General features: G+C 43.1%; 2 protein-coding genes across 2 annotated transcripts in view; both read right to left on the bottom strand.

Moving 5' to 3' along the window:
- The window catches only part of LOC131926320 (glutathione S-transferase alpha-3), a 265,294-nt gene that overhangs the window by 27,608 nt on the left and 215,153 nt on the right, over positions 1 to 22,533 (bottom strand). The gene's annotated exons all lie outside the window — the stretch shown is intronic.
- LOC131926321 (glutathione S-transferase A6) lies at positions 1,144 to 21,389 on the bottom strand. Its single transcript, XM_059281669.1, has 7 exons — positions 21,314 to 21,389; positions 15,213 to 15,320; positions 10,389 to 10,440; positions 9,194 to 9,326; positions 6,346 to 6,487; positions 5,458 to 5,589; positions 1,144 to 1,474 (listed from the first exon to the last, which is right to left on the bottom strand). Exons 2-7 carry the CDS (start codon positions 15,297 to 15,299, stop codon positions 1,352 to 1,354), a joined length of 669 nt encoding a protein of 222 aa, XP_059137652.1. The 5' UTR covers positions 15,300 to 15,320; positions 21,314 to 21,389; the 3' UTR covers positions 1,144 to 1,351.

Here is a 22,533-nt window from a genome sequence, read left to right as displayed (position 1 = left end):
CACACAGGCCCGAGGCAGCTGGTCATGTCCACAGTCAAGAGCAAAGAGGAAGACTCCTCCTCTGTACACTACTCACCTCATCCTCTCCACTCTTAAATACACTCCAGAACCTAAACCCAGAGTATGGTGCCACTACAGTGGTCTGGGTGTTCTCACAACAATTAACATAGGCAAGACAAATCTACACAGACATGCCCATTGGCCAACCTGATTTAGACAATCTCTTAGGACTCCCTTCAAGGAGAATCTAGATTGTGTTGACTTAGTAACTAAAACCGACCATTAGGGATGGAGAAATGGCTCAACACTTAAGAGCACTTGCTGCTCTTGCAGAGGACCCGAGTTCAGTTCCCAGCACTGTAACTCTAATTCCAGGGTATCTGATATCAACACCCTTTTCTGGCCTCTGAGTACCAGGCACACACATGGTACATATACATACATGTAGGTAAACACTCAACACACCTAAATCAAATAAATAAATTATAAACAAACATACAAATTAAACCAAACTCCAATCACCTTAGATCACTAAATAAACTGAAGGATTTACAGAGAAATAGCTAATGAAAATTAAAATTTTTATTATTTAAAATAAGTTTTCCCAGCCAGGTACTGTGGCACACACCTTTAATCCCAGCACTCTGGAGGCAGAGATAGGCAATTCTCTGTGAGTTTGAGGCCAGCCTGGTCTACATAGCGAGTTCCAGTACTGCAAAGGTTACAAAGAGAGATACTGTCTCAAAACAAATGAATAAATAAACAAAACCAAAATAAAAATGTTTCTAAGAAGAAAAAAAGTGTTACTTGGGGTACTTCTCCAAAATTACAGCCATGATTTTGTAAACCTAAGAACATAAAGTGAAGGGCCTGGAGAGATGGCTCAGAGGTTAAGAGCACTGGCTGTTCTTTAGAGGTTCTGAGTTCAATTCCCAGGAACCACATGGTGGCTCACAACCATCTATAAAGGGATCTGGCGCCCTCTTCTGGCCTGAGGGCATGCATGCAAGCACAACTCTGTACACATAATAAGTAGGTAAGAAAGTAAGTAAATAAATAAATAAAAAGAATATCAAGTGAAATTTCTAAACTTGACGCTGATAGATGAGATAAAAGATGCTAGGACTATAAAACAAACCACATAATCTTCATTTTTTATTAAACTTTTTATTACAAGAAAGAGTTAAGTCAGGAAATTAGAAAACATCTCACAGCATATCCTAATAAGAGTTTACACTAAAACTATGCCATGGGAGCCCGTTAATTCATTGATAGCATGGGTAAGAAAGCTCATTGTCTGACAGTTCTCAGGATCGACAGGGAGGCATAGTGCTGGGTCCATGTCACTTCCTTAAAACTTGAAAATCTTCCTTGTCTTCTGTATGCTTTTCTCATCAACAGGAGGCTGCCTCTGGCTGCCAGGCTGCAGAAACTTCTTTATGGTGGGCATGTCACTGATTCGGGTTTTCAGAGCCTGCAGTAAAAAAGAAAGAAAATCCATAGCCTTCCAAAGGATGCCAAAGACAAAGGCAACTTGCAATACAGCCTAGGAAATCTGAGTTCCTCCAGCAGCTTGAGTGTGACAGTTACAGACAGACAATGACAAGGGGAAAAATGAGGAGGCAGAAAAGAGCCCGCTAGCACTTTGCATGAAGATTTGTTAAGACTTTACTGAGTTATAATTTCCTTTATCTTCTTCCTTATACCCTACCCTTATCGGTTCATAACTCTGGTAGAAAACCAGCCTTTCATATATGAACTCAGAGGAGTATGGGAAAGCCAAGTTGGACCCGAGGATAGGAAAAACTGAGCAAATATTCACAAATTAAAAAAACCAAAATAGCTTATTGTATCATATGATATGGTAATTTCACAGGAGAAATTGAAGAAAGTAAACAAATATTTGGGGACTGAATAATACAATCATTTTTGAGATTTTTTTAAAAGAGATTTATTTATTTTATGTATGAGTGCTCTTTCTGTATGTACACTTTTATGCCAGAAGAGGTCATCAGATACTCCTAGAGATGGTTGTGATCCACCATGTGGTTGATGGGAATTGAACTTAGGACCTCTGGAAGAGCAGCTAGTGCTCTTAACCACTGAGCCATCTCTCCAGCCCCATGAAGGATACAATCTTGAATGAAGAGTGTCATCAAAGATAACAGGGAGGAAACTGCTAAATATCTAGGATCAAAGGCAAATGAATAGAACCTTTATGGTACAGCCAAAGTAGCTTTCAGAGGAAAGCTTCCAGCACATACCTGTAATCCCAGCACTTGGAAGGGGGTGGTAGGAGGGTCTGAAGCTTATTCCTAGCTACATAGTGAGTTTGAGCTAGTCTGAGGTATTTGAAATCCCATCTAAGAACAACAAAATAAATAAGCAATACATAGACTTTATCAAGTACAGAGTTGATTGAAAAAAAAAACCACAATTAAAAACTTCTGAAAGCTAACAAAAAGAAAAAGAGAAGATGCAAATCAACAGCATTAGAGATGAAAACAGGGATAATTAATGGGTTCTAATGAAATTGCAAAGATCATTAGGAATATTTTGCAAATATATTCTAAAGATTTGGAAAATATAGGAAATAACGGAGAAATCACTAGACACATTATGTGCCAAAACCAAATCAGAAAATGTAAACCACTTAAACAATACACAATAATTCAGAATCTCCCAACAAAGCAATCCTAGGACTGTAGGAAGGGCACTGCTGAATTCTACCAAACCTTTAAGGATGACCTAACACTAATGCTTTTCAAAATGATTCAAGAAACAGAAGGCAAGAAACATTACAACACCAATCCTATACAGTCACTATTACACTTCTGTAGTGGGCACTCTTCTGTTGCATGATAAAACACCATGATCAAAACAACTTACAGAGGGAAAGAGTTTATCTGGGCCTACGGTTCCAGAACCATAGAAGTCTATCATGGAGGGAGGCACACACCAGGCGGCAGGCATGGTGGTAGAAGCAGGAAGCTGAGAACTCACATCTTCCACCCCAAGAATGAAGCAGAGAGAGGGAATTGGATGTAGAGTGGCACTAAAATGCCCAAAGGCCACTCCCCAGTGCTGTACTTCCTCCAGCAAGGCCACAGCTCTTAAACCTCCCCAAATAGTGTCACCAACTAGGAACCACTTGTTTAGATATCTGAGTCTATGGGGGATATTCTCATTTAGACTTCCATACTTATATCAAAACCAGATTAAGGACAACACCAAAAACCAAACAAGTGAATGAATAAACTATCCACATTCCCTACAGTACAATTTCTTAATAAACACAGACATAAAATATGTCAATAAGTTGATGGAGGCTTCAACAAAGCATTCATTGTTTGTGTGATGATGTCTCACAACCTTCTGCTGATCCAGCCTACCAAGAGGCCAGATGGCAGGACTTACATTGACTATGAGTCTGTGAATGAGTACATGGGAGTTGTTTGTTAAATGTATGAAGAACATCTGCAGGGACTGAATCCTAACAGTCCGTCCACACATATATCAGTCAATTGTTTGGTTTTATTGATGGTCTGACAAGATCACAGCTGTTTGTCTACTGAGCCAATGTACAGCCATAACAAAGACTGGATCAAAGAGAATATCTTTATGCTCTATGTCTATATACTGAATATCTACATATCACTGGCAGGCCCAATGGCCTGGGAAGTAATTGAGTTGGAAGAGTTAAGGGGTGAACAGAGGATTGGAATAGGTGCATATAGCATGCTGTGGTGAATATTTTGTATGATGGTAATCCTGTTTCTATTTTGTTAGTTTAACTAAGACCAAATGCATGACACGAAATGTGAATGACCTTTTCAATCTGAAACCACCAGTGTCCATTTGATTGTCCTTCTTCCTTCCTTCCTTTTATACCTAAACATTTTTATAATTTAAATAGAAAGTGTTCTTTGCCACTCAGGTTCCAATCCTTAAAATTGTTCTTATCTACTTCACAGCATTCAAGTACACTAACTCTTTGTGTGAAGTGTGGGGTTGGGGGTGATAACAAGGTTGGTTATGTCCTCTAGGAAAGTCTTAGTGAAAAAAAGAAATATTCTATAATTGTATTTTTTAAATGTCAATTAAAAATCTAATTTAAGGACACACTAAGATCAGATACTGTTTCTGGGGATGCAAAGTTGGTTCAACATATACAAATCAATCACTGTAATACAACAATATGGTGCAGTAACACAGTGGAATTGTATTCACCCTTCACGGATGAAATTATGACATTTGTAGGAAAATGAACGGAACTGGAAATCATTATGATAAGCAAATAAACTAGACTGAAGAAGACAAAAGAACATGTTTCACTCACATGCGCAAGCTAGATTTAAATGTATAATATGTAAATGTATTATATATGTGTGGCATGAATATACAAAAGGCTTTATGGGGGAAGGTTTAAAAGGAAGGAGCGAACAAATGAGAGTATTGGAATATGTATTAATGAAAGCAAAAAGTGGAACCATTTCAGGAGAGGAAGGGGTCTAGTCACAGGAGGAGAGTAGATGGACTGGGCAGTAGGGGTGGTCCTAATGGAACCCATTTCTTTGGAAAGAAAAAGAGAATATAAATATTATAGCCAATCAAGTGTCGATCATAATCAACTTTTACACTGAGATAAAGATAGTTTCTGATGGAAGTGTGTGTGTGTGTGTGTTGTGTGTGTGTGTGTATGTGTGTGTTATGTGTGTGTGTGAGTGTGTGTGTGTGTGTGTGTGTGTGTGTGTGTGTCTATATAGGAGGGAAATTGATGTTTGACTAGGGGTGAAAGCTGAGGGTAAGAGATCAGATGGAGAGGGGTCAGCTCCAATGGACTCTGCAAAGACAAAGTTTCACGTAAGATGCTGAGCATCTCAGAGAGCAAGAAAAGAGATGTCAATGGGATAAGAGGAGGGTGGGGCCGAGATGCTGGGTCTTTCTTGGGTACCACCTAATTGGTTTTCTTCCAGAACAAGATTATTATAAAGCCTTAGAACAAATGCCTAGAAGTTCATTTAGGAGGCGGCTTCAACTGGTGTCTTGCCTAGCGTCACTGCCAGGAGAGAACCTGGAAGAACTCAGGCATTTCTCATGGGTACAGCAAATAGGATGCCTCTTCTGTTTTCTCTTGTTCTGTGAACAAATAGGGTGTGGGTATCAGGAGGAAAAACTATTGAGAGCTCGCAACTTACTGGAATAACTCAGGTACTTCTGCTTCCTTTGCTGCCTCAGTCCACGTTCTTTTAATGTTACAAGTTCTCTCAGTGATGTTAGTTTCCAGTCAGTCCACGTTCTTTTAATGCTACAAGTTCTCTCAGTGACGTTAGTTTCCAGTTTTGCCCATACGTCTTTTATTCATTTTGAGTTATGGGATAAGTGTGCAAGCCAGAAGAAGGCTGGAGATGAAATACTACCAGCCCACACCCAAACATTTGAGTCCAGATAGCTCACCTGAAGCAGAGGGAAGTTGGCTATAATGTTGGCATCCAGCTCTTCCATGTTGTAGATCATTTCAACCAGGTGAATATCAGCCTTGCTCAGCTTGTTGCCAACGAGGTAGTCTTGTCCATGGCTCTTTAACACCTGGAGAATTCAAGGGAACACATCCTGAACACACAGAGACAGGCTGGGGCCCCTGCTTCTTCCTGTTGAGACTCTAACTCTTAGCATCATTCTGTTAGTGGATTGGGGCTCCAGGGTTCAAATTAGTAAATGAGTAGGAGACCCTGAAATTGCACCAATGCCCTTATAAAAGGACGTGGAGGGTTCCTTAACCCATCGGCTCTGTGAGGACACTTCTAGAAGCCAGCTACCCAGGAGACAGGAATGAAGCCTTCATCAATAACTACATCTGCCAGCACTTTGATCTCCGTTCCAGTCTCCAGAATTGTTACAAATTAACAATGCTTGCACAACTCACAGTGTATGGCATTTTGGGTGTAGCAAATAGCTAAGCCACACTCTAGTACTAAGAAAAGTTCAAAACCAATGGCTCTTAACCTGTGGGTCATGACCCCTTTAGGGTCACATATTAGATACTTACATTATGATTCATAACAGTAGCGAAATGAAGTAGCAATGGAAATAATTGTATGGTTGGGGGGTCACCACAAAATGAGGAACTGTATTGAAGGGTCCAAGCATTAGGAAGGTTGAGAACCACTGGTCTAAACTCTTTTTTAATAGCTCCCTGATATACCAGCCCTTTAAAGCATGGTATTCAGTATCCCCAGCCTGAGTTCTCCTGTCTCAGCCTCCTGAGGGCTGGGATAACAGGTACACGGCATCACACCCACACACGTTATTATGGATCTTGAAGTCCAAACAGCTTCTGCAAACCTTTTCAAAGGCAGGAAAGTAACGGTTGGTCGCTTTCTCTTTCATCAGGGTGATGTTTGCTTCTTTGACCCCAGGCGGGTCAAATGGGTAGAGAATAAACATCTCATTCAAATCTGCCAAACCTTCCGAATACATATCAATCCTGAAAGACAAAAACAAACACAGCTGTCGAACGTGTCCGGCCTGCCATTTTTCAGTTTGAAAACCTCAGAGGACAGAGCATCAGCAGGTACCACTCCCACCTCCTGCCCCTTCCTCCTGTTCTGTGTCAGACAGTAGCTAGGACTTTTACAATGAACATTGGTTCCTTAGAGAAATCTAAAAGGAACGCGTGGGTCAAAACCTTTGTTGTATGTGTGGCCAAATACAGCTGGGGGGCACTGGTGTCTTGCCTAGCGTCACTGCCAGGAGAGAACCTGGAAAAACTCAGGCATTTCCCATGGGTACAGCAAATAGGATGCCTCTTCTGTTTTCTCTTGTTCTGTGAACAAATAGGGTGTGGGTATCAGGAGGAAAAACTGTTGAGAGCTTGCAACTCACTGGAATAACTCAGGTACTTCTGCTTCCTTTGCTGCCTCAGTCCACGTTCTTTTAATGTTACAAGTTCTCTCAGTGGCGTTAGTTTCCAGTTTTGCATACGTCTTTTATTCATTTTGAGTTATTTTCTGTAAACTGTAACATAGAGGTCTAACATGACATAGACAGGTCTAAGTTTCATTCCTATGCACGTCGATACCCATGACAGCAGTATAGGTGCTTGTGTCTGCTGCAGGGCCGTTGAGTAGATATACATGCATTTGCTCCTGGGCTCTCAATTCCATTCCATGGCACTGTGTGTCTGGATTTATGCCAGCCCCACACTAGGTTGGATGCCATCGCTGTGTGGTACATTTTGAGGTCGGGTACTGTAATCCCTCCAGTTTTGTGCTTTTGGGGGTTCCTCATATACTATATCTTTCAAATGGTAAATTTAATCAATTCACATTCAAGACCAAGATGTGGACACACCCTCGCAGTTCTGTTCATTTTTCCTGGTTGTGCTGCATGCTCTTGTATTTCCTTCCATCTGTGTTCAGTTGTGCTTGGATGATTTCCTATATAGGCGGAAATTGATTCTCTCTTCTCTCTTTTGTGGCTCTGTTCTACTTTTACCTTTTGTACTCATCTATGCTTTCCTAGCGGAAGTTATTAACACCACCCTTGGCCTTCTAGTCTATGACGCATGTAAGCAGTGCAGTGGCATCAATCCTCTGGTGATGAACTCACTGGGTTTTATTCCAGTTAGTCTAGTGACGTCCTTCACATGTGGCCTGTTGTGGGTCTGTTTCCATGCTCTTTCCTCTCTGACAGGTTGGTTGTAGTGTGCCTCAGGGATCTGTTTTGTGGCCTTATCTGGGTTCTTTTGAGCTTCTCAGGATGAGACTTTTCATCTTTGCTAAGATATGCAAAGGCACCAGCAATTATTGCATTTACAGGCTTCTACAGTCCTTCCTGTCTCATCTCAGAACACTCATAATGTGAAGGTAGAAGAAGCTACCACTTTTATTTAAGAGCAGATTATATAATCAAAGACTTTCTGCTGGTCACGAATCCTAAGTGTTGGTTGGACAGACAGCATTGGCTTTGAAATGTCTAGTGGGCACTTCAGTGCTCAGGTTCACCAACTAAATATTTCCAGTGATACAGCTGCTGGCGTTTATCTTAATTTGGTCTGTTATGCAGGGAAGGATGTCAAGTGCATCTAGTTACATATTTTGCTGATTTCTTCCATAGTTTAAAAGCTTCTATGAGCCTTTCTGTACAAGAACAGAAGAGGGCATATTTTTGTTTTTCTTGGATATACACCAGACTGAGGAAGTGATCGGTCATCAATAATACTGTATTTAACTATTAGAGGAACTACCAACATTTCAGATCAAATTTTAAGTTCTTTTGAAATAAACTGGTGTGTGTGTGTATACCCTTGTGAATATATGTGCACGTAGAGGCCAGCGGTCAATGCCAGGTGTTTTTCTCTATTGCCTCCACCGTCATGAGACATGCTCTCAGATAAACTTAGAGCTCAGATGTTCCTACTAGACCAGCTGCAAGCACGTGGGATCCACTGGTTCCTGCTTCCCAGCACTGGGGTTACTGAAGCACACTGTGGCACCGTGGCTTTATGTGGGTGCCGGATGTCACACCTTCAATGTGTGCACTCGGATAGGAGGGATTTTATTGACTGAGCCACGTCCCCTGCCACCATAGTTGACTAAATGTCAGTGAAGCAATTCTACCACAACTGGTAGGTAAGCTGCCAGGTTTGGTGGCACTGACTCAATCCAGCTGCTGTAGTTCTACATGACACAAGCCAGATGACTCCAGGATCTTAAGCATCTTGATTCTATTACCCTTGAACACTGGACTAGTCCATGTAATTAGCTAGTAGCTTAATTTCCTAGTCCTGACCATGATCATTCCTGGAAATTAAAAGTTGGCAGATGAAATCCTTGCATTGTCAATCCTTCACATCTAGACTTGGTGTTCTGAGCAGCCAGCTGCGGAAAAGCGTGAGCACCTGGAATAATGGTTCTACTGTTCTCGTGAATTCAAAGCTGATGAGAGCTCTCCAGCCTCTATCCCTGTTTTGTGTCTGAGAACATCCCTGGTTATTGTTACAGTCACCAGGATTCACCTTACCATTACTCATCCCTCATCACCAGAGGACTCTGCTATATTTCAACCCAGTATAAACACCAAGGCAAGCCTACTGGTGGCCATGACCCCCTGCCATAGATCGGATCATTCAATGAAAGACTTAGATCCTTCTCATGATATCCATTGATACTGAAATAGAAATATACTGTACAGGGCTCTCTCTTTCATGTCCTTCCCATAGAGGTTGTATTTGCTGGAAAAATAGTTGAGAATGGCCCTGGTCTGCACCAGCTTCATTCCGTCCACCTCCACCATGGGCACTTGCTGGAACATCAAAACTCCATCTTTTCAAAAAGGAAAACAAAAATAGAGAGAAATTTTTTTAAAATGCTGTGGGTAATACATATGCTTTCAGAATAAAAAGCCATCAAAAGACTAAAAATACAAGAGGAAACACATTATAGCTTGATAACTTAATGTTTCTAATTAAATACAATTAGTATTTTTAAGTGTTCCATAATTCCCTGCTCCCCAGCCCTTGGTCAGTAGCTTACTAATTCATTTCTGTCTCTGTTACCCATCTAGACACATGCCAGGGAATTTCTATTTCTTAGTATTGACTTCTGCTCATAGCTATTCTTATAAAAGTGGGAGAGAATGCAACAAGGTGATCAACAGATAGCAAGGTTGGTCCAGAGGACAATTTCTCTGTCAGGATCTTTCTTTTTTCTGAGACAGGGTTTCTCTGTATAGTTTTGGTGCCTGTCCTGGATCTCGCTCTGTAGACCAGGCTGGCCTTGAACTCACAGAGATCTGCCTGGCTCTGCCCCCCGAGTGCTTGTGCCACCACCGCCTGGCCTATGTCAGGATCTTTGTGTGGTCTTTTAATCATCGCAGGAGGCAGTGGGTCCAAGGAAAGCATGAGTCCCTAGCCGCATGGCTGACATCCATTCCTGTTTCTTCACCTCCTCACACTCTAGTCTGAACCTCCAATCCTTTAGGACCACCTCACTATAGATTCTTAGGGACTGGCAGGGAGTCAACTGGTCAAGCCACCAGACTGAAGAACTCAAGGTGAGCACTGGACTTGCTTCTTTTCTCTGCCCTACTGCAGGAAGTGAGCAGCATGGGACCCTGAGTGCTCTATATCTCAAGGAAAGTGGAGAAAGAAGAGGAAAGCCTGGGAAGGCACTGGGGGATGCTTCATTTGCAAATACTCAGAGGCCTAGCCCTTTTTAACGTTAAGGGAGCCTCAAATCTGCCCAAAGAACCCTCCTCATTTATGTTTTTCCTTCTCTCTCCTCTCTGGCATCCCTTGAACCACCCTATAAACACACCCACATGACCTGGAGTCTAACTCATCTGGAAGACCCCCTTGTCTGGGGTCTTCGGGTACTTGAGCTTACCACTTCTTAACTTCTCCAAGTCCTCATTGGTGTGTATAAATTTCTCTTCATACTAGAAAGCAGAAACAGCAAAGGAGTTGTTAGTTTTTTCTTTAGTCTTACAGGCTTCTTCACTTGAATACATTCTCCTCCATACATAGTGTAAGTGAGGGAGCACTTTGGGGTTGGCAATGTATGCAACAACCTGCTTATAGCTGTTTGGATGCATGTCTGACCTGTCAAGAGAGCACAACTCACAGCATGTAGCTGCTCATCCTGAAAGTCCTTTTCCTTCCACCCTGCTCCCCACCAAGAACTATGGCAACTTCACAGCCTGGGAGCGATTTCACAATAAGGGAAAGCCTGCAAAGGTCTTCTCATAGTGAAGCTGTAAGATTGCAGGAGTCTGCATCTGGGATCACTGGGTTTGCGGCACAAGATATGGTGACATGGACCAACAGTCTCTGTCCTAGTCAGCTTCAGCTGTCAAGTTGACACAGCCCAGAGTTACCTGAGGGAGTCTCAATTGGGGGATGTCATTGATCAGATTGGTCCATGGACATGTCTGTAAGGCATTTTCATCCTTGCTAATAGATGTAGCCCAGCCCACCATGGGTGGTGCTACCCCTGGGCAGGTGGGCCTGAACTACAAAAGGAAGCTAGCTAAGCAAGCCAGGAGAGCAAGTCAATGCAACAGCAATCTTCCATGGTCTCTGCCTGAGTTCCTGCCTCAGCTTCCTTCAATGATTTAACATGTAAGCCAAATAAACCCTTTCATCCAAAACAGGTTTTGGCCAGTGTTTTATTTTTATGTTAAAAAAATATTTCATGGATATAGCTGTTTTGCCTGAATATATGTCTGTGTTTCACTTGCTTGCTTGTACCTTCAAAGGCCGGAAGAGGGCATCAGTCCTTCAGAAGTGGAGATACAGATATAGTATCTCTGGAAGAACCAGGACCTCTGGAAAAACAGCCAGTGCTCTTAACCACTAGGCCATCTCTCCAGCACCCAGTCACTGTTTTATCATAGCAACAGAAACCAAACCAGAATAGTCTTTATAAAACCTAGTTTATAATTTACATATGACATGCCATTAACTCTTCTTAAGTAGAATTTCCTTTTTGGGAATATATGAAACTTCATGGTAGAATTCTCAGTTTAAGGTTCATAGAGCTCACAGTAAAACAGTAAAAGGATCATGACTTTCATGATCTTGTTTGGTTGGATACATGTTTCCACAAAATATTTAACCAAGGTTGACAAGATGGCTTAGCTGGTAAAGGCATTTGTTGCCATGTCTGACAACCCGAGATTGGTATTTGTGGCTCACGAGGTATAGGAATAACAAACACCCACAAGTTAGCTTCCAGCCTCTACCTATGCATATACATATATGTATACACATGAACAAAATAAAATGTTAAAAAATATTAAATAAAACATTCAGGTTCTGATGATTGCACAGGTTCATTATAACATTTCATTTTTGTGTATTTATCTGACCTTGAAGTCATTGTTAAATCTCACTCTCATTATTCTAATCTATACACACAGTTATATGATCTCATTTTGTTATGGGAAATAATTCACTAAACCATTCAAACCAGTTAGAAATATTCAGAGGGGTGTGTGTCTGTGTGTGTCTGTGTGTGTCCAGAAGGATGATGTGTCAGAATTCTAATGGATGTCTTGCTATTTCCTCACACTATCTTTTCATTTCCTTTTCATTTCAAGCAACCGAATATTGGTGATCATCCACTCTGCTCTTCATCTGCCTCTAGAAATCAAGCTTATCCAAGAGCAATCACTTTGGTCAGAAAGACAGCCCGTGACAGGGCTGCCGGAGACTGATCCGATGCCCTGAGGAGTTCCCAGTACTTGCTACAAATGTAGTAATCACTTTGGCCAGACATGAGTGGCACATGCCTATGCAATGGCAGCATTCTGGAATTGAGGCAGGAGAATGACAAGGTCATGGCCAGCCTGGGATACACTGCAAAACTAGTATAACAACCCTCAGTTTGGGAGCTAGGGAGATGTCTCAGTGGTCAAGAGCACTGGCTGCTCTTCCAGATGATCCAGGTTCAATTCACAGCACCCACGTGACGGTTCACAATTGTCTATAACTCTACTTCCAGGGAATCTGATACCCTCTTCAGATCATGGCATCTGATCTGGCCTCTTCTGGCATCAGCCATGTTTGTGTTTCAAACATACATGCAAGCAAAACATCCATACACATAAAATAAAAACCTCAAATAAGCTTTTATAAAATTTGTATTTATATCATATATCAAATATATAATTATATTTGACTTTATAGAATCTATACAAATAAAGTCATTAGAAACAATCACGATTCTTTCTGTATTTTGATGCTCATATGATTTATGATCTAGGCTGTAACTAATAAATAGCTCTGCGTTTTAAGCATAATCATTGAAGATCTCCTAGCGTTTGTTTCCTCGTTTGTAATAAGGAGAGGGTTTTCTATTCATCTATTGATTTTTTAAAAATGTGAGACAAGGTCTTACTATGCTGCACAGGCTAGACTCAAGCAATTGTCCTCCTACTTCAACCTCCTGAGCAGCTGGGGTCCTAAGCACATGCCACTGCACCCAGCTGGGCAGAGTTTTCAAAGTACACAGAGTAGGGCTGCCCCACATCACACTGGACAATAAGTACTAACTCTGGTTGCATAGACTGTGATTTATTACAGTTCTGAGTAGTGATGGGCAGGAATATTTTCATCTCTGGCTGCTTGGTTAGAATGCTGGATTGTAGACGTACACTGTACACTGTCACACTGCATTAGATGACAGATAATGAGGTGTTGAATGCCACCAATTAGCCAAGCATGCATTCAGGAAACACAGCGGGACAGAGGGGATGAGCAGTAATTGGAAGAGGCTCACCAAGGTCGGATAGGGATGGTGAGTTTGTTGGTCATGGTGAGGACGGTGGAATGAATGGGTCTGCCATAATCAGTCTTTGGGTACAGAAGACCCAAAAGGTCTGAGCAAGGGTCCAAGGCAGCCTGTGCTAAACTCCCTCTTCAGTCTCCCTGGGGTGGACAAGAGGAGGCCTTGATACTGAGTTCTTTGCTTCTACTTCACCCTTCTCTTTAGAACGCATTCCTGCAGAGGCTGAGCCACAGGTGGACATCTGCGTGATCCAACACAGACTCCTCACAGAACGAACACAGTGGAAAGGCACCCATTTGTATCTGTGGGCTGCTCTCTTTGCACCTGGGAAGCATCAAGCTAAAGCCCCATGCACGCCAGGAGCAAGGGTGAAGTGCAACCCTCAGGGTCATGTAAACACAGCGCCAGGAGGCTGGGAGAGCACTGCAAGTCCCCTCCCAGGACACTGCCTCAACCCTTAGCCATTCTTCCCAGCTTCTATCCAAGAGCAAAAATCTCCTGAGTCTGTGATTTCCACTCAAGTAAATCCCTCCCAAATCACAGGCATCTTAATGAGACGTGTTTTACCCAAGGATGCCTCCAGAGGACAGCACTCAACAGGGTCATACAGAAAAGTACTAGCACCTCTTGAACATTAGTGAAATGCTGAGTGTTCTAGATGCTCCACTATTCATTTAAATCTCCTCTTTAAAGCCATATGTAGTGATGTGTGCCCGTATCATGAAGCTAAGGTGAGGAAATTGCTGGAATTTGTGGGCAGCCCAAGCTACACAGTGAGTGAGCTATAAAACAAGACCTTCTCAGGAACAAACAACAATGGGCCATCTTTTTTACCTCTTTGTATTCCCACAGATGTGTATGTAGGATGCTGAGGGCAGGGCCAACTAACTGTCTTCCTCACTGGGTATCCTCGGGACTTAAAAGAACCTGGCACTTACTCGGTGCTCAAGAAAATAATGTCTACCGTGTCCGCCCCACCCTGAACAAGCAGCCTGTTGCTGTCCACTCCTGACTGCCTCTCAACTGCGGTTTGTATTTCCACTCTACTTTCATTTGTTAAAACGTTACATATTAATTCCTTTGCTGTGGAATAATAATAAATACAACATATTGTTGTTCTTTGAGGCTCTTCTCTTAGGATGAGTTGAGCAGTGACTTCTCAAATTGCCTCTTATGCAGCCCGAATATCAGCTATCATGTATTTTGTCTCTAAATATTTCAATGTGTTCTCTACACTGTAAGAACTCTTTTAGGGGAGAAACCTCCCGCCAAGACATGATCACATCTAAAACAGTAATAATTCATTAGTGTTACCAAATATTCAATATACATAGCTCTGATTCTTAAATAAGTGTCATGAACTATTTCTTGTTCATTTTAATTTGTATTAATAATTATAAATAAATTATAAAATAATTATAAATAAAAGAAAATCACATACCCAAATTAACCAGACCCAAAGACTATACAACTCAGTGAACTTCTATACAGTTGGAGTTATTTATTTTTCACACTCTAAGTCTCCATCCAAATGTGATGCACATGTTGTGACTAATGCTTTGAAGTTGTTACTGTCTGTGCTGTGATAAGAAAAAAAATTCACCTATTCATTATGTCATAGCTATATATACATATATATATATATATATATATATCTTTAAAACTGATAATCTTAATGTAAGGTACAAGTCTGTTTTTATTCAATAGTGTCACTCTATAGCATAGCCTACCCCTGAACTTGCGATCCTCCTGCGTAGACTTCTGGGATTAAAGGTATGCCTTAATCCTCGGGCACAATTCCTCAGAGGTCCCAATTCTTTAGAGGTCACGCAATAGGAAACACCTCCTGACTGATGTGAGGAACTCAGTTGACACAGTCTGTTTTAGGTGCATCTGAAGATGGACCTCCTCAAACCTTACCTCTACTCCAGCTGCAGCCAAGAGCCAGCGCACAGACTCCATTCTGCCCCGGGCCTCATCATAATGAAATAAGGGCTTTCCCGCCATTGTTACAGTTCCTCGGGTTCACTAAGTATTAAAAAAAAAAAAAATTAATGGATGAATAAATGAATGTACAGAAGCTAAATGTACCTTAGGATTATGGTTAATAATACAATAGTACAGAAGAACTATCTATCTGTTCTCATCAAGGCTACTAGCAATCCCCGTCAGACTTTCTTGATCCAAATTGCATCAAACCACACCATGGGTGAGGACATATACAGAGCAGCCTCAACCCTACAGTGGAGGAGGGCCTGGGCTCCTGGCAAACCTTAAATGCAGACATCACTGACAAGGGAAGGGGCCAGAGCAAAGTCTTCCCCCCCCCCCCCCCAGCTCTGTGGCTCCTGTGTTGCTTTGGTCAGAAGGTCCTGGCTCAGCTTCACTCTGGCTGTAGCTGATGCCTAATTCTCCCCACTGCGGAAGGGGATTCTTTTTCTACTACAACCCCATGTCCCATGTCTACAGTGAGTTTTATTTCACAATCTAGGAAAAGAGTAGTTGCTGCAATAATTTTATATTGAGCCGGGCGGTGGTGGCGCACGCCTTTAATCCCAGCACTCGGGAGGCAGAGGCAGGTGGATCTCTGTGAGTTCGAGGCCAGCCTGGTCTCCAAAGCGAGTTCCAGGAAAGGCGCAAAGCTACACAGAGAAACCCTGTCTCGAAAAACCAAAAAAAAAAAAAAAAAAATTTATATTGAGAGGAACATGACCAGTTTATTTAGTGCCTAGTGAGTAATGGGCAGTTTCTCATTTTAATCCTCTTTCAACTGTTATAAGAGACACTGGCATCTCTATAGATACCATGATGTGGCAAATCTGTCATTCAAATGCACTTCCTTTGACACTGAAATCTTAGAATTTTCCCATTCACATAAGTTGCAAACCCCATGTCATTATTTATTAGTGAGTTGGAAAATACATCATAGGTTCTAAGTAGCATTTTTAATATCATAGGAGTTTTCATATCATAGGAACTCTCAGGAGTGTGGCATGTATGTTAAAGGTAAATATTTGGGGTTCCATTCATATTGTGCAATGCACCTGTGGCTGAGGGTGAGATTCAAGAATCACACCTTCCTGGTACTAGCCATGAGGTTCATAGCTTGTTCTTTTCCAAGGTGCCCCTGCACTACTGACTTTCTGTGCTGGGTAATCTTTATTCTAGGAGTCTATGGCAATCATTGGAGGGTATTTACTAAGCAACCTCTGGCATTATATTGTAGTCTTCCCCAACTCTCAATTATGACAACCCAAATGTCTTCAGATTCTGTCCACTGTGCTCCTGGAGCAGCACCTCCCAGTCACTGCCCTTCAGACTGAGAACCACGGGCGCTGTTCTGAGCTGCCAGAGAGAACAGCATAGAGAAAGGAGTCGGAAAAGCACCTGTGGGGGCCCAAATTACTCAAAGTTAGAGAATCTGAGCTTGCTTTACCCAGCAGGGCTGCATAATAAGATGATTTGGCCATGGGCGTGGTTACCAGGTGTTTTGAAGGGTCTACACTTGGCTGTATGTTGTGCTTTGATCCTGAAAGGGGGTGGTCTTTTGCCTCTCCTTTGGCATTGTATAAAAAGCCCTTTGGAATAAACCTCCAAGCAACTGGGTATTGACTCAGGGCCCTCCCTAAGCTATCCCATGTCTCTGTCTTTCCTATCATCTATTTCTATCTTTCTATCTATCATTTCCTCATTCCTCTCTCATCCCCCCCAAGAACCCTTCACAGGTCGGAGCTGGACTCCCGCAGATTCCCACAGCACCTCAGATTAAGATCAGGCAAGTCAGCAGCAGACTCAGGCAAGCCATGTATGTGGTGCATACATAAAAGCAAGCCACAGTTTCAGATTGCCAGGTTGTTAAATCTTTCACACACACACACACACACACACACACACACACACACACACACTTGTAGTTTACTTGTAATCTATTAGTCTTTTTTAAAAGTTCAAAGCAATTTTCATCATAACCCCCCTTGGAGCATTTTTGCTGTGTCAAACAATGGTGATTCCTGGTAGAGTGACATGCCAACGTGATCTGGTTCCTGCACTAATCAGGTTTAAATCTAGTCCTGACCACGGACTTGTGTACATGTAACAGAACAGAATGTGCCCAGAAGTGGCTGTAGTTTTCGGTTCAGGAATCATCATCCCCTTAGTTAGTCAGAGCTGGGAAGATGACTGCCATCATGAAAACAAAGCACCAGCTTTTTCTTGAGGTGGGATCCTGCCTGCGGGGCCACCATCATCCCGCACTTTTCTTACCCCTCAGAGGTCAGGCTTAGACCTTAGATTACCGACGCCCCTGACCATTGTCTAATACACCTGATTGAAAAGCTTAAGAGATGGGTCTGTTCTTACAGGGACCAGAGTTTGGTTCCCAGCACCCCTATCAGATCGCTCACAGCTGCTTGGAACACCAGTTCCCAGGGATCCAGCAACCTCTCCTGTACTCCATGGGCACCTGCACTCACACATGAATATTTCCACACACAGACATACAAACATACATGTAGTTACAAGCACCATGTTCTCCGTATATTTCAATGTTCCGCCTACAGGCACCATGGTTCTCTGAATTTAGATTTGCCCTGTGCAACTCCAAATAATTGGTTTTTTGTTTTTGTTTTTTTCACAAGGTATCTCTGAGGATCTGAGATTTTTCCTACATAAGACATTTGTCACATTCTTTCTTCTGTTGGCAGTGACTCCAAGGCAATCCTGCCTCTCCCTGGTGGGTTCTATGCCTGGTAAAAGTAAGCATCCGCTCCACTTAGCTGGTCTCCCCTCGTGACTCCCTATGTACTGAGCTGCAATGGATCTGAGAAACTCTTGATTTGAAGCTAGTTCTGGCATTCAAACTAGTTTCTTCTTGCCTATCTTATTATTCAGTTTTTATAGCCTGCAAAGGTAACTTCCCTCCCAGACTCACACAAAGGGAGCTCCCAGGAAGTCAGCATAGCCTCGTAGTGTGTCAGGTTCTGAATTGTTTATTCTGCAGCCTGGAATAGCACCTGGCTCTGTAGCTCAAGACACAGCCATTTCTTACAGCGCTTCCTTGCCAGGAAGATTGCTGAGGACAGAGCCAAGCAGTTCAACAGTAAACTAGGGCCACCATGCTGATAGGGTAACAGTCCTACTACTACACCTGCTGTTCCGCTGTTTAAACACAATCATCCAAACAGCGGCAGTCTCCAGGAGCTAGACAGACAGCTCCTCAATTGAGAGTGCTCGCTGTTCTCACAGAGCACCTTATTCTCAGCACCCACATAAGGCAGTAATCACCCAGCTATAACTCTGGTGCCAAAGAATCCAACACCTTCTTCTGGTCTCTATCAGTACCCCCTACCCGTCCACCTCCACCTCCCCCCCCACACACATATTCACATAAATAAAAATAAAGCAAATCTTTTTAAAAATAAATCATAATGGCAGTTTTCTACCTAGCAGAAATAGTGGGTTGGTTTTTTATCTTGTTTTGTTTTGACTTGCATGTTTTTTTTTCCGCTGGGAAACCTGAAGGGAATATTAAACTCAGAAAATAAAAGGAATTTGCAAATTCTCCGCTAGTGTGGGAATGTGTCATTTCAAAAGAGCATTCATTGCTCTTTAGCTTGTCTAAATCTAGGTCTTCTTGCTTTACCACCCCCAAATTCTAAACGTTTCCATTTTATTGTCCTTTTGAGAATAAAACTCTGCTCATCTTTGGACTCCTTGACATGGAAGGATCAGGAAGAGGAGGGGAAGGGGAAGGGGGAGGAGGAGGAGGGGAGGGGGGAGGAGGAGGAGGGGAGGGGGGAGGAGGAGGAGGGGAGGGGGGAGGAGGAGGAGGAGGAGGAGGGGAGGGGAGAGGAGGAAGAGGGGAGGGGGAAAGAGGAGGAGGGGAGGGGGAGGAGGAGGAGGGGAGGGGGAGGAAGGGGAAGGGAGGGGGAGGAAGGGGAGGGGGAGGAGGAGGAAACAAAAGTAAAGGCCTATGAAATGGCTTAGCTGGTGAAAGTATTTGGCTTGCAAGCCTGAAGAGCAGGGGTCCACCCTCAGATCCTGTGGTGGAGGACAGAACCAACCACCCAAAGCGGTCCTCTGAGCACAGCTGTGTGGTGCCTGCACTTACACACATTGTAGGTAAACACACACACCAACAAAATGAAATAAAGGAACCACTACAAAGTTCTGACGACTCCAACAGTGTGATCTAAAAACATAAAAAACAGAAATGCAGCATCGGTGGGAAGCGAAGTAACCGACTACAGCCTTAGCCAAAAAATCGGCCAGTTGATTACAGCCTAGCTAGGTAACTGTTCACAAATAATCACTGCTTTGTTTTGATTTTTTTAAGGAGAAGAACCAGTTTCTACTTTGTGCTTGATCTTAAGGTGGCTTACTTGAACATGGAACATTTCATGGAAAATCAACATGAAGTCTATATTTAGATTCTGCTCTGCAGGCACACACTTCAGGCTGAGAATATACACTACAGGGATATATTTTCAGATTGCTGGGGAAACCCCACTTGTTTTTTATCAACCTATCCAATTCTCTGCCCTGGTTTTCTAAATTCCTGGCAGTTATTTTTCTTTAAAAACTAAGAAAGGAAGTCTAGAGGGACAGCTCAGCAGAGCACTTGCAGTTTTTGCAGAGGACCAGAGTTTGAATCCCAGCACCCACATAACTAAGGAGACAGGTAGGTAACCCCCAAAACACCTCTCACTCCAGCTTGGAGGAATCTAAAGCCTTCTTCTGGGCTCCCATCCACGGTCACACACACACACACCCCTCGCACACAAATAAATACAATAAATCTTTTAAAAACTAATAAAAATGCGCATGCAGAGGGCAGCGATTATTGTGAGGTGCTATGCTCTATCTTCTCTCATTATGAGACTAGGAGAAGCAGATTAAGGTATAGGTTAGGGTTTGGAGAAAACGGCTATGTAGCTCCCTAATTTCCTAAGCCATTATAGCAAACAAGCGTTCAAAACTTTTTTATTTAAATTCTCCTAAACCCTAGGAGATCTGGACTTTTTTAAACCCCGGCCCCCAAATGAAACCGAAAGCATCTCTCACACCATAGAAAACCCCACGCCTAGGTGAAATTTTCCAATGCTTGGAAGCCTTTGACGCAGGAAAAAAACCCGGAGAACTGAGAGCCCGTGCATCGCTGTCTTCTGAGCATGACAGTTTTGGCAATCACCAAGTCACACAGCTGCACTGCCAGCACCCGGCCTGCCCAGGACCAAGTCTGTCAACATTGTCCTAGACGGGGGAGGGGCTCGTGGAGGCCAGGATCACCCACGCCTCTGCTGAAACCCAGTGGATCACCAAACCGAACCGAAAAGACATGAATGTGGGGGTGGGAACGTGGGGACAGTGAGAAGGGGTGGACGAGTGTAACCAGGCCGGGTTATATATGCAACTATCAAAGAATAAGTTAAGTAAACATTTTCTAATTAAAAAGAAAAGGCTCCAGCATTCCCGAAGGCACGGACCTCACCCCTCCCCTTTATGAGAAGGAAAATGGGGTGCAGCTCTGCTGAATGAGGGGTAAGAAGCAAGAGGAGGACGAGGCCTGGTGCCTGCGGAGATGTAACTGGAGGGTCCCACACTTGGTGGCCAGTGTTCCCAGAGGCTTTAAGTTTCCCGGATTCCTCTCGCAGCCTCCCTGATGCGTGTAAGAGTAATGCTTGATGAGTGTAAGAACAGGCTTCAGTGCCTCTAACTAGTCCTTGTTAAGGAAGTCACAGAAATCGAAGGACCGGTAATAAGGATAATAAAATTGCTCAGGCCATTAAACTCTCCTTTCCTCATTTTCTACATTCTTCCTTCTAACATTTCTGGAAAAACTGTTGTCAAACAAACGCAGTGAGGGAGTTCTGCGGCGTTCTCTAGGCACACGACCAAGAAAGCACAGCATGAGTATAAAACACTCCCTCATGTGCTAAGGAGTTGACGTTAAAGGACTTTCCTTAGCATCTAAAAGGCAGGACACGCAAACTTGTAGGAAAAACGACTCTGCCAGTCCTTACCTCGCTGGAGAATTCTCTTTTCTCCCACAGCAGTAAAGAGCCGCAAAAGTGCAAATGTTTAGTCCTCAGATTGACTCCTTCCGGGAGAAGGGGGAGGAGTCCCGTTAGGGAGAAGCCACACCCACCCCGTTCAGGGCTGGACAGGGGGTGGGGGTGAGGTGGGGGTAGTGTGTGTGGGGGGGTCGTCTCCGCTGACAATTAGAAGGAAAAGTGCCAAGTCATTCTAACTCGGCAAAGCACTGGGTTAATATTTTGCTTTTCAAGGTTGATGACAAAATGGTATTGATAATCTCAGATAGTTTTACTCTGCCTGTGGGTGGCGACTGGGTTTGGGGTCAAAGACTTTTTCCGCTGGGGTGAATGGACTGCAGGGACAATGGCAGATACAAAATTTCCGCTCTGAAATTAGCACTGTAAAGCCAAGATGTCACAGACACAAAGGCGGTTTTATTCCAGGGCGGGATGGACTTGTAAGTAACACTGGTTTTGGTTTGGAAACCCACGTAAGCCACCAACATTAACGAGAACTGAGGGTTTTGTAAGAAAGGAAGTTGGAAGAACTGCCTCTCATTCTTAGGAGAAAGATAAGCAGGGATGGGACAAATTAGTGTGGTCGTGTATTTACTAAGTCTATGCCAGAATCCAGGTCAAAAGGCAAAATGGACTATCTGGTAATTCTGAAACCAGGCAGTTTTGTCAGTGAAGATTTTTCACCCCATAAGCCTCTCTACTGACACAGCAATCCAAATCAGACCAAATTAGAAAAAGCCCCGGTTTAATCGGTGAAGCATTCCTAGATGATTTTCCAGCCCCCTAGAGAGGAGACAGGGAAGAGAGACTGAAAAACCACGTGTCTGTTTTCTGGGATGCAGCTTAAATACCCCCATGGGAGAGGTCTTGAGCATCTCTGGGGGAGGAGCTGTGTTTGGAACTTTCTGAGGAACAGGGTCCTCACAGAGAGGTGGGGCTTCTACCAGAACATTCTAGACTCTTTGGGTATATGGGTGCCAGGGTGCCAGGGGCTAAGGTGGAGCTTCCGTCAGAACAGTCAGCTTCTGCAGATATGGAGAAATCATTGGTAGTTTGCTGATTGTGTAGCAATTCACCCCATGTATAAAACTCCTTAGAGAATGTTTTTGCTGTTTTAGTTTTCATCGTTCTGCATCTGTTTTCACTTTTACTTTATCATTTCAGTAGTTAGCATTTCCTGACACACGGAG

The sequence above is a fragment of the Peromyscus eremicus genome, chromosome 16_21 (genome assembly GCF_949786415.1).
Source record: "Peromyscus eremicus chromosome 16_21, PerEre_H2_v1, whole genome shotgun sequence".
Lineage (NCBI taxonomy): Eukaryota > Metazoa > Chordata > Mammalia > Rodentia > Cricetidae > Peromyscus > Peromyscus eremicus.
Note: the sequence above shows the minus strand (reverse complement) of the source record. Positions and strands in the feature narration are given on the sequence as shown.